The sequence below is a fragment of the Prionailurus bengalensis genome, chromosome A1 (genome assembly GCF_016509475.1).
Source record: "Prionailurus bengalensis isolate Pbe53 chromosome A1, Fcat_Pben_1.1_paternal_pri, whole genome shotgun sequence".
NCBI lineage: Eukaryota > Metazoa > Chordata > Mammalia > Carnivora > Felidae > Prionailurus > Prionailurus bengalensis.
The window spans coordinates 9,831,883-9,844,640 of record NC_057343.1 but is presented as its reverse complement, the minus strand read 5'-3'; the positions used below and the strand labels follow the sequence as shown (position 1 = coordinate 9,844,640).

Here is a 12,758-nt window from a genome sequence, read left to right as displayed (position 1 = left end):
AAATGTATGTTCCATATTTTCAGAGAATAATAAACCACAAGGTCTATGTTCTATTTCTACTTTCACATACCAATAAAACACAGAGAGGTAAAAACATTAAAATAATCTTTCGCCATTGCTTAAGATTTCCGTGGAAGATATAATTTTTTAGAAGTTAATTGGAAAATTAAAACCAAATTTAAATCTCTAAAAAAAGGAGGAAAAAACCCAACTTTGCACTGAGGCAAAAAATAAGTTCACTAACTTTTCCCAAATACCCCACCATGTGGAGTGAAGATATCCCTATATCAGTCCCTGGTCCAATCACTGGCAAACCATTTCCAATCTTCGGGGAATCCATCATTCCGAGTCATTGGCTAATTTATGTCACTTGAAACATGTCAATATCACTAAGGATTTTTCAATGAACCCTGGAAAAAAAAAAGTCAATAGACAATTAAATAAAAAATTCTATTTACCTTGAAAAAGAGCTATGCTATAAGATGTATATATATTAAATATACTTTGAAACCATAGGTCTTAAGATAAACATATCCTAAAATTGTAATCTTGACGTGAAATCAAATAACCTATACATAGAAACCTGGCAAATTTGTTGGAAGAGGACAGACTGGAAACAGGACCAAGTTTCAGACTTACTTGTAAGCAAATTTATTAAAACTTACAAAAGAAGGTAACTATTCTTTAAAGCAAATTATACTGACCAGAGTTTGAAAACTCAAGTTCTTAGAGTCTATACATAATCTGAAACAAGTATGTCAGCGTTATATTACAAGGTACTTTAAAGACTCAGGATCTTTTGTGCCATTGCTTGACAGAGACAAAAGAACCCCATAAATTCCTACTGCTTTCAACCACCAAGAACAGGTCACCAAGAGGATAATGCTATTTTTTAAGTTTCCACCAATATACTATTTTATAATAAATGAACTGTACCCGACAAAAATGTAAACACTGTAATAGTACAAATTAGGTATTTAACAAGCTCGGTTTGAGTGTTAATTTCATGGAGTAGAATCACATTCAGTAAAGTTGAAATTATGAGACTGGAGCTCAGTAGAAGGAAAAAATATGTTAAGAGTAGTTTAGATATGTGTTTAAAATATAGGGAAACCAGATACAAAAGACCTATAGCAGAAAACAGCAGGGATGTTGTAAAATAATTTCAAGCAAAAGTCTTTCCCAAATCTAAGAATTCATCATTCTATGACAACCATTTCCTGGGAAACTGTGGCTCGCAGATTCACTTTAAAAACCAGTGACACTATTCTGTTCCAGATATATAAAGTTTACATGTCTTTCAAGCCGAGGAATAACGTCAAAAATAAAAATGTTTAAGAAGAAAAGTGTAAGTGAATCTCAATTCCCTCTTCCTAAAGAAATATATTGATATGGCAGGACTTCTCAACTACAGCGCTATAAACATCTTGGACCAAAACATCTTGGACCACACCATCTTGTGAAGGCTATCCTTTCCCGGTATGATGTTCAGCGGCATCGCTCACTCTTACCTACTAGATGCCAGTGTTACTCCTCAGTTGTGACAAAGTCTCCAGACATTGCCAAAAGACCCCTGGGAGGCGAAACTGCCCCACTGAGAACCACTGCCAAAATGACCAAAGTAAGGGGCACATGGGTAGCTCCGCCAGTTAAGCATCCGATTCCTGATTTCGACTCACTGCATGATCTCATGGTTCATGAGTCTGAGCCCCAAGTCTGGCTCTGCGCTTCACAGCGCGGAGCCTGCCTGGGACTCTGTCTCTCTTGACTCTCTCTCTCTCTCTCTCTCTGCCTCTCCCCTGCTTGCATTCTCTCTGTGTCAAAGTAAATAAATAAACCTCTAAAAAAAAAAAAAAAAAGATAAAAGTTTGGTGCTTTTACTTTATAAGCTCCTCACAGAAAACACAAATTTATCATTTTTGCTTTGTTCTATTCATAATGTACTTACAAAAGGCAACAAACTAGACAGAAAAGAGTCAAACTGCTTATGGTTCCAGAGTGGCCAAAAGCATGGGCTTTACAACAGCAGATCCGGGTTCAGAAATTTGTAAAATTGGTTTGTTCTAAGAATTAAATACATATAAAATGCTTAGCACCTGAACACACAATACGTTTTAACTACTATTTGGTGCTAATTTTATACTTTACCCTATAGAAACTATGGAGCCCATCTTGTATTATTCTGCACTATTCTCAAAAGAAACTGGTAGAAGCTGGTACGCTATAATCCTTGAATAAGATGTTTTTAATGAAAACTTCCATCTGCCTGTGAGATCTAGAAAAACTTTCTTGGCCTGTTTTGTTTTGTTTTTTCTCTCTCTCTCAATTATAAAAGTAAAAATAAGAAGCCTTCAAATCTGCTCTGATCCTGATCTCAGCAGCCAACATTTCAATAGGACAAGCAGATAGGCTGGTGGTTGAAATTCTGACTATGCAAAACCTGGCAAAAGAAAACTGATTTAAAAAAAAAGAAAGCAGAGGTGAGCTATCCAGGACTTTCGAAAACAATTTACTTTGTCTTATACACAAAACCCTGGGGGTGATTCTTGCAAGTTAATTTGCCCTCAATGATGGTCTCCATTGTTCTCGCTACAAACATAACCTGCTCCTCTTTCTTGTATCTCACCTAGATTTTGGCATCTTCATCCTTCCAAATACACATACTAGAAAATTCGAGTGGTTCTCTAAACTTTCACTTCCCACTTCCTCCTGTCCAAATTCTGAGGACAATTCTTGGGAAGCATCTCAAATCCCACCTCTTTCCATCCGATCCCCACTCCGTATTGCAGCCAAAGTAACGCTAGTATAAAACAAGTCTGAGTCTGTCACGGCTCAACTTAAAATCATTTACCCCAACCTGATTGTAGGAAAGTCCAAACAGCTCAGTATGGACCTAAGGGTAATACTATGACCTTAAAACTCACTGTACTTGAGACCGACCAGCCCGGCTTTCCAGTCTTACCTTCCTCTCCTCCACTTCAACCTCAGCACCTTCCTTCTGACTCCCTCTTTTATTTCGGTGAGCCACTGATACTCCAGGAGCCCCAGTGTGAATGCCTAGCCCAGTATGAACCCAGTTACAGCACAAAGAATATGTAAAGTTGCCCCGAGGTATGCCGAAAGATATGCAATTAAGCTTCTTTCACAGCCCCGTGTGCACAGTGGGGAAACCCAGAGAACCAGCGGCTCCGAGAAGAGCCTCAAACTTTACATCTGAGCTTGCCCTCCAAGACCAAGAGAGCTCAGCACATGAATTGTCAAAGGCAAGACCACAGTAAACTTGAAGCCGAGGACTGGGGTCGGCTTTGGGTGCCCGGCCCTCCAGAATCAGAGACGCACAGGACCAAGACATGTCAGTTTCAAAACCAAACCTTGGAAACCCAAGGTGCAGGGTTCCGTTAACCCTCCCCATCTCCACGCTCTTTGGAAGAACGAAACACAAAACAACTCTGGTTTCTCTTCAGCATTTACCTCTCTGAGCCAAAACGAATCAGTAACTCTCTACCTTAATCGCCAACCCTTCCCCCCCGAGCCCAGTCCCAGCCCCTTCCCTCTCCCAGCCTAGCCCACCTTTCAGCGCGCGGACCCCCCAGCGGCGGTCCCTTTTCCCCAGCTCTGTGCCCCCTTCCCTACTTCGGGAGCTGAAGGAAACCACTTCCTCTCCTCCCTTACCTGCCGCGTGCACGCTCCTTCTTCACACCGGGTCGGTCCGAACTCCTGTTCCAGCTTGGGTCCACACCACCCCGTGCAACGTTCAACCCACGTTCCCCCCGGCCCGCTCCTCCCCCACCGGCCTCTCCGCTCGCCAAGCGGCTTCCGGTTTGAGTCCGCGGCAAAAGAATTCCCCTTCCTGCTCGGCGCGGGGCCTGAAAGTTCGTCAGCGTGGCGGGGAAGGTGAGAACGGGAGCACTTCCGGACGGCTTCTGCAGAGGCGTGGCTGCCCGCCCGGCTGTCGCAGCCGCAGTTTCAGCCGCGGCGACGGCTAGGGGCGGGGCCGGTGGCTGCCGAGCCCGGCATCTGTGAGTGGCTGGGTTTGGGGAGGCGACGTTTCTGGAAGCTGCTGGAAAGCGCTCGAGTGGCGGAGGTGACGCCGGCGACCAGGGGGTGGGGCGTGATTAAAACTAGTGCGCGCTCGGCAGCGGAGGGATTACGCTGAGGAAAGAGAGTGGCGCGCACCTCGTTGCGCCCGGGCCGACGCGAGCCCGGGTCGGAAGTCGACGCGGCGGAGAGTGACCTGGGTGGGTGGGTGGTGGGGCGAGGGAAGGGCTCCCCAGCCTGCAGAGGCGGAGGGTGCAATGGAGCCTGTCGGCCGGCGCGTCCCTGCAGCGCTGCGGTCTCCACGACGACTGTGGGCCGCGCAAGGCCCCCGTAGTCCGCTCTCCTAAAGCCTCGGTGAGAGCCGAGCAGCCACAGAGTGTGTGTTCACAAAGGGTCACCACACACGGAGCTGCCCCTCCCTGTCTCCCTAAACCCCATCTTCGAGGCCAGGGGCTTTTCTGCCAGGATTCTGGGGTGTTTCTCCTTTCCTCCCTCCCAGATCTTCTAACGGTAAGGGGAGTAGCCAAAGCACAGGGACTTTGCTGTCCACCGCCCGTTTTTGCTAGTCAGCAGCCGATCTGTCTTGTCCCTGCTGCGTTCATTTTAGCTGCCCTGCCTTGCTTGAACTTAAGAGAAAAGGATAGTTCTCCTGTAGTTGATAAGTTTAAGGCTCTGCTTTCGTAGGAAGGTCATGTGGCTTAAGGGACATCGTGACCGCGTGTGCTATTTCTGAGTTGCATTCTGAATCTTGGGGCAGCATATTCTAGAAGTCCTTTTGGTCGACTGGTTCTATAACCTAGAGTGACAGTTTGGATTTTGTGACCCTGTCGTGACAGAGTAACCACCGTTAGCATTTTGGGCTGGGGCGGGGGGGGGGGGATGTTTTTAGTGGTTTCAAACTAAATAACTATATTCTAGAATAATGCTGGTAATTTTGATAGGGCGGTATAGAGGAAACAAGTCCCTTATACCAAGAAATTCTTCAGTAAAAAGGATTTTAGTTGTCCGTACTTACGAATGCATATGGCCAAGAAATCCAGTAGGGAGTTTGTTTTTCCTCCAGAGTGAAAACTAGGCTGGTTAATTTTTGCTTACCTTTCTTGTTGTCCTCGATTATTAATATGCTGGTATATTTGTTGTAAGATCTAACTAGTTTTCTCTTTTTTAAATGAATTATGAAAATAGAACATAGTATTTCCTTCTTGAAATAATAGACAAACTCGGAGCGTTTTTCTTGTTCACCATTGCTATTTCCATTTTCAGGATAGAATACAGGATTTTTTTTTTTTGTAAATAATGCTTGCCGAATTGTTAACTTCGTAAATTGAACAAAACAATTGATTCAGTTAAAATTGTAGCTACAATTTTAAGATGGAAAAATCAACATTGCCAAACTGAATTATATCAATGAAACGTTGTTTGTGAAGTTGATTTATAGTCTTGCAGTGCAAATTTGATTTTTTTGCCAGGAAAAAATATGTAATAGTGACAGAAACAAAATGGATGTAGGGCTTGGGTTGTGGAAAGAAAAGAGGATTTTAGATATACAGATTCGACTCCAGAATTTTCCCCCCTTGTAAAAGGTAGAAAAAGTTCCGCAAGACTTTCTAAAAGGAGTGATGCTAATAAGGACAATTAGGAGAGGTTGACTGGAAGAAACTCTCAGTTACAGTACAGTAGCAGCCCCAGGTTGAAAAAATTGAATACATTTATGCTTTTTCCTTGCGAATGTGTTTGGAATGCCTCTTTCTATGTACACTGGTCCCAGAAAGAGTACAGTTACCTTTCAGTAGAAAGCAATCTCCTGGTCAGCAATGTGGTACAGAAATTGTATTTAACGTGTTTCCATTTAAAAAACGAACACAGTATGATTAAAGGAAGCTTTTATTCGTGAACAGCCAAAATAGGAATATAATGTACAATTAGGATTTTCTTTCTTCTCTTTTAAATGTTTTCTTTTCATAGCATCAGGTTTTGTCCCCTCTGCTGGATTGGATTCCTTAATCAGGAGCCAAGTCTTTAGCCCAAACCTGGGATGTAAAAGCTGCCTGCTGTGATTGGTCGTTCTGATCTCGTCAAAAAAGATGAGAGTTGAAGGAACTAACCCTATTTTTTTAGCACCACCTTTGTGAGTGCAGTCTATAATCTATTTAATTCCAACATTCAGGAGGCTGCACAAACCAAAAACTTACTAAACTTGGAGAGAAAATTAATTTGGTAACAAAGTATCACCCAAGCTAATGAAAAGTGATACATAGTTTTTACCCCATATGTTTTGCTGAGGAAATAGGTTATATGTTTGACTGTGGGGTGCTCCCCTTGACCACTGGTGTGGGAAGTGTTATGTGTATCCTGTAACATTTTTAAATTTCAAGGAATTGTTATTTCTAAAATATATCCAGACCCTGGGTTTTGCATAGGGAATGTAAATCTATATTACTATTTTTGGCAGTTATACTTGTGCTAGGCGTTTGCAAATTTAGAAAATTAAAAGAAGACGCTCTAGTTCTTGCCCTCACTGGATTCAATTGAGATAGGATAAAGACAGTACATTTATCATACTGTAATATGTGCAGTGATGAGGATATGCACGGCCTGTTTATAAGTGTTGCCACATCAAGGCCACACTAAAAATGAGTCGTCTGAGGAGTTGAAGTTATTTTGTACTTGAGCCTCTGAATTTTAGACAGAACATGACGACCCTTTATGTAGTCTAGACTTGTTTCCATTTTGCCCACACAAAATGAGAAGACGGTATGATACAGAAGAGTTGTAGAGTAGATCTTGGAACATCTGATTTCTAATCCTCACTCTTTTGTTATGTGACCTCACGTAAGTCGCTTAATTCTCAAGGCCTCGGTTTCCAGATCTATAAAGTGAGTTTAGAATAGATGGTCACTTACAGTTCCAATATTCTACCTGCTATGCCTACTTTTTGCAAATGTTTAACATTAAGAGCATGATCCTTTTTCATTTCAAACTACTTTGGTGCTCATCTAAATTTTGTATTTTCTTTTGGATTGGGTAATAGATTCACATGGTTCACATTTAAAAAGGTAAAAAAGAATATGCAATGAAAAGTCTTCCACTCCTGTCCGAGTTTCTTCCCTAGGAAGCAACCAATGCTACCAGTTTCTTATATTTTTTTCCAAAAAACTTTCACATGTATATAAGCAAATAAATACTACATATATCCCCCCCTTTTGTATGTAAATGGTACTATGCACAGTGTATGTACCCTGTTTTTTTCATTTATCTTAGAAACTGTTCTATGTCATTATCTAAAGTGGTTCCTTATTCATTTTTATGGCAGCATGATATTCCACTGTATGATGTATCACTTAATCAGCCTTTCCTTTTGGACATTAGGTTTTTTTCCTGGTCTTTAGTAAAAGCATTGTGCAATGAATAACTTTGTACATTCATCGGTTTCCACAGATGTGAATATATCTTTTCCCTAAAAAGTGGCACAGGTCTATTGGGATAGTGACATAGTTGGTAAACTATGTTATTTAGCAACCAGTAACAAAAAAATTGATGGATCAGGGTCTCAACAGTATATTGCCAGGGTTCCATCCACTTTGACTTATGTGCTCTCTATGGCAGTATAGTATAGTCATGTAGTGGAGTCTGTACCCTATTTGGTTCTAAAGTAAACATATGAACTAAATCACATCACCTGAATGACTGTTCTTTTTTTTTTTTTTTTTTTTTTTTTTTTGAGCTGTGGATGAAGCAAATGGATATGCAGGGACCTTGTTTTAGGCAAAGAAGTATGTAAGTGTGTGTGTGTGTGTATACACGTATATATGTGTGTGTATGTATGCGTATATAAATAAGTATATAAATCTTTAAACACTAAAATCATACAGCACAGCAAGATTTTCAGTGAAAGGCTCTTAACTGAGACTAATGATGGAACAACTATTTGGGCTTTCCAGTTCATGCTTACCTCTAGGCATATACTCACTGAGTACTATTTAAATTGATATTTTTCTTTTAAACTTTTTGCCAAGCACATGGAGTTGACTTTGTATAAGTTGCAACTTTTATGTATTGTCACTTTATAATTTTTTTTAATGTTTATCAGAGAGAAAGGGGGGGGAGGGGCAGAGAGAGAGGGAGACCTAGAATCTGAAGTAGGCTCCAGGCTCTCAGCATAGAGCGTGATGCGGGGCTTGAACTCTGGAACCACAGGATCATGACCTGAGCCGATCTGACGCTTAACCGACTGAGCCACCAGGTGTCCTATATATTCCCACTTTACCAATGATAAAACTAAACCTAGAAGTGAACAAGTGACCCAAATTTGCATAACAAAGTGGCAGACCTGGGACTAGAACCTGTGTCCTCTAATTTCTTTTTTTTTTTATAGTTTACTACTTTATTTAGATCCCTAGTTTATTTTTTTTTAATATATGAAATTTATTGACAAATTGGTTTCCATACAACACCCAGTGCTCATCCCAAAAGGTGCCCTCCTCAATACCCATCACCCACCCTCTCCTCCCTCCCACCCCCCATCAACCCTCAGTTTGTTCTCAGTTTTTAACAGTCTCTTATGCTTTGGCTCTCTCGCACCCTAACCTCTTTTTTTTTTTTTTTTCCTTCCCCTCCCCCATGGGTTCCTGTTAAGTTTCTCAGGATCCACATAAGAGTGAAACCATATGGTATCTGTCTTTCTCTTTATGGCTTATTTCACTTAGCATCACACTCTCCACTTCCATCCACGTTGCTACAAAAGGCCATATTTCATTTTTTCTCATTGCCACGTAGTATTCCATTGTGTATATAAACCACATCTTCTTTATCCATTCATCAGTTGATGGACATTTAGGCTCTTTCCATAATTTGGCTATTGTTGAGAGTGCTGCTATGAACATTGGGGTACAAGTGGCCCTATTTATCCCTATCCCTTGGATAAATTCCTAGCAGTGCTATTGCTGGGTCATAGGGTAGGTCTATTTTTAATTTTCTGAGGAACCTCCACACTGCTTTCCAGAGTGGCTGCACCAATTTGCATTCCCACCAACAGTGCAAGAGGGTTCCCGTTTCTCCACATCCTCTCCAGCATCTATAGTCTCCTGATTTGTTCATTTTGGCCACTCTGACTGGCGTGAGGTGATACCTGAGTGTGGTTTTGATTTGTATTTCCCTGATAAGGAGCGACGCTGAACATCTTTTCATGTGCCTGTTGGCCATCTGGATGTCTTCTTTAGAAAAGTGTCTATTCATGTTTTCTGCCCATTTCTTCACTGGGTTATTTGTTTTTCGGGTGTGGAGTGTGTCCTCTAATTTCTAATGCAGGGCTTTTTCCAGTACATCACATGCTCCCATTTCACAGGTAGCTGTAGCAGCAGATGTGAGAATGCCCCGTGGTTAGGGACCACTTTAGGTAGGTTTCCTCTACGTAGGTTCTAGAGCAATTTACAGTTCGGAAAGCAGCAGGTCATTTTTCTGAAAACAAAAGAACATTCTATAATTATTGAAGTAATTATACATGTTGATTAGCAATCAGGAGGACTCCCAAATCAAAAAATTAAAGATGATTTAGAGAAACACTCTTTTCCTAATTGGGACACAGATGTCTCTTGGAGATGAATTTATCAGTCGTAAGATTCGAGGGAAATTAGGATTATTTGGAAACAGCCTTACATCCCCCTGAGTTCATGCCATTTGTACAATTTTGCCAGGAATATCTGAACCATCAGAAAAAGAGAAGTGATAGAAACAATTGCAAAAGAACTGACAAATAGAAGGGTAGAGAATATGCTGTGGTAATTGGATTCCCCTGAAGCTGGCGTTGTAGCATGTGGCCGCCACCCCGGCTTCAGGGCCTTAATTCTCCTAGCTGGTCCCCTTGTCCTTGCGTATGTGACTCATCCTTCAAGTGTCAGCCTCGGTTTCACTTGTCAAGCTGTCCACCCTGTGAGCAGCCCTCTACCTGCCATCCCTACTCTAATTCCTTATTACCACCTACTGTTTGTTTTCTTCACAACCTATGTATATATTAAGTGTCTACTAACTTGTGAGGGCAAGGACTACGTCGGTCTTATTCGAGGTTATATATGCATTGCCTAGTACATAGTACATATTTGCTAATCAATGAATGATCATCATGGTTCCCAGTTCACAGGGCTGACAAAACCTACTCTTAAAATGTAGTGTTTTCCACAGTATATTTCCCCACGTTCTTATCCTTGTTAGTTCAGGGTTTTGGAAGATGTGAGAAAAATATTAACTTATTTGTCAACACACTTTTATTGAGTATGCAAAGCACTGTGCTAAATGCTGGATGAATACAAAGGTGCTTAATGCATAATCTTTGTCCCTAAAAAAAAGTAGAAGCATTTGTAAATGGATAGTTTTCGTACAAAGGCAAAATGAAATAAATGCTAAATAGAGATGTGCAAACAATATTCCGTAGCAACAATGGAAAGAAACTAGTTAATTTTAATTACAGGAAGGGTCTCACGAAGTTGAATTTTGACTTTGGTCTTGAAGATGGAAAAACAGTTGAGGTGCCTAGATACATGGAGAATAGAGATAAGTAAGTATTTAGCTTCACTTTTCAGAAAGTCCTTAAGGGGTGCTGGGTGGGTCAGTTGGTTGGGCATCCAACTCTTGATTTCAGCTCTGGTCATGATCTCCCCTCTGGTCATGATCTCACAGTTCATGGGATAGAGCCCCAAGTCAGGCTCTGTGCTGACTGTGTGGAGCCTGTTTGGGATTCTCTCTCTCTCTCTCTCTGTCTCTCTCTCTCTCTCTCTCTCTCTCTCTCCCTCCCTACCCCGCCCCGCTCTTGCATATGCCTGCACATTCTCTCTCTCAAGTAACACTTTTTTTAAAGTCCTTAAGATAGTAATATTTATCACGAAGTCTTATAAAATATTGTCATAAAGCAGTCTTTAAAAATTTCAGTTATGGGGTGCCTGGGTGGCTCAGTCAGTTAAGCCTCCAACTCTTGATTTTGGGTCAAGTCATATGTCACAGTTGTGAGATTGAGCCCCACGTTGGGCTCTGCACTGAGTGTGGAGCCTGCTTAAGACTCTCTCCCTCTCTTTGGGGCACCTGGATGGCTCAGTCGGTTAAGCATCCGACTTCGGCTCAGGTCATAGTCTCGCAGTTCATGAGTTCCAGCCCCACATTGGGCTCTGTGCTGACAGCTCAGAGCCTGGAGCCTTCTTCAGATTCTGTATCTTCCTCTCTTTCTGCCCCTCCTCTGCTCATGCTCTGTCTCTCTCTCTCTCCCTCAAAATAAATAAACGTTAAAAAAAAAAATGTTTTTAAGATTCTCTTCCTCTTTCTGCCCCTCCCCTACTCACACGTGTGTGCACACTCTCTCCAAAAAATAAACATTAAAAAATTTTTTTCAGTTATAAATGAAATTACTCTGGCCTTAAACATTATGCTTATAAGACTAACTGTAAAATTAATTTGACTGTTTTGACTAGGTTGGTGCTTTCCAACTAGTTGCTGAATCATCAGTTCAGTCTAATAATTGGATTCTGATTGCTAATTGCAGTTGGTAATTATTTAGTAAACTAATCAATTCAGACAAAACTGCCTTTGATTTTTTTCTTTTGATCTTTTTTTTTAAGGGGTGCCTGGATGGCTCAGTCGCTTAAATGTCTAACTCTTGATCTCAGCTCGGGTCATGATCTCATGGTTTTGTGAGTTTGAACCCCATGTCGGGTTCAGTGCTAGCAGTGTGGACCCTGCCTGGGATTGTCTCTCTCCTCTCTCTCTGTCCCTCCCCCACTTGCACTGTCTGTCTCTCAAAATAAACATTTAAAAAATTTTTTTAAAAACTCAAGAATGTCTTTTTTTATTTATTTTTTTTTTAATTTTTTTTCAACGTTTTTATTTATTTTTGGGACAGAGAGAGACAGAGCATGAACGGGGGAGGGGCAGAGAGAGAGGGAGACACAGAATCGGAAACAGGCTCCAGGCTCTGAGCCATCAGCCCAGAGCCCGACGCGGGGCTTGAACTCACGGACCGCGAGATCGTGACCTGGCTGAAGTCGGACGCTTAACTGACTGTGCCACCCAGGCGCCAAGAATGTCTTTTGTTAAAAAAAATCTTTTTAAAACTGATTTTTATATCATTGGTGGTCTTTAATGTGTGGTTGTCTGACCACATCATAAGTTTAAGTGTAGACTATTTTTTGATGGTCTAATTTGATTTCTAAGTTTACTATTGCTTTTCTGTTCTTGTGTTCTTTTTAAGCAAAGGAGATTCTCTCCTTTCCATCTTACTAAAAAGAAAAAAAAAAAAAAACAGGCTTTAGATTCACAGACCTGATTTCACCTTGTCCACTTATTAATCACAGATCTTCCACTTTCCAATTTTGTTTCTTCCAACAAAATACTTAACCTCCCTGAGGCTCAATTTCATCCATATGATGAAAATGTCTACTAATCCCACTGTGTCGTTTAACTAGTTTTGTGACCTGAGGTAAATGATTTCATCTGTCTGAGCCTCAGTTTTTCCATGTATGCAGTGAAATTATCTTAAATGAGGTGATGCGTAGAACAGTGCCTGGCAGTTAATAGGCCCTCAGCACATTCTGGTTTCCCTCCGTTATCTACCATCTCGTCTAAACCCTGCATGTCATTTACAATTTGCTTAAAGTTCTGTTTGCTGTAATCTTTCCTTTGATAGCTCACAGCAGTCTCTTTTTTTCCAGAGTCATTGCGCTCCTTGTGTATAGCTCGGG

At 41.3% G+C, this 12,758-nt stretch overlaps 2 protein-coding genes across 7 annotated transcripts in view; one reads left to right on the top strand and one right to left on the bottom strand.

Moving 5' to 3' along the window:
• The window catches only part of USPL1 (ubiquitin specific peptidase like 1), a 38,189-nt gene extending 34,286 nt beyond the window's left edge, over positions 1-3,903 (bottom strand). Inside the window, exons 1-2 of one of the 3 annotated variants that reach the window (XM_043576126.1) lie at positions 3,673-3,824; positions 245-410 (exon numbers count right to left, since the gene is read on the bottom strand). In XM_043576126.1, the coding sequence (XP_043432061.1) occupies positions 245-343 (99 nt within the window). In that variant the 5' untranslated portion in view covers positions 344-410; positions 3,673-3,824. Of the gene's footprint in view, positions 1-244; positions 411-3,672 lie in introns of all 3 variants that reach the window. The other 2 variants (XM_043576145.1, XM_043576136.1) reach the window with 2 other exon arrangements.
• Positions 3,904-4,264: 361 nt separating this feature from the next.
• Positions 4,265-12,758, top strand: part of HMGB1 (high mobility group box 1) — a 134,387-nt gene continuing 125,893 nt past the window's right edge. Inside the window, exon 1 of one of the 4 annotated variants that reach the window (XM_043576171.1) lies at positions 4,265-4,548. The gene's annotated coding sequence lies outside the window, so the exon portion shown is untranslated. The remainder of the gene's footprint in view (positions 4,549-12,758) is intronic. The other 3 variants (XM_043576197.1, XM_043576190.1, XM_043576180.1) reach the window with 3 other exon arrangements.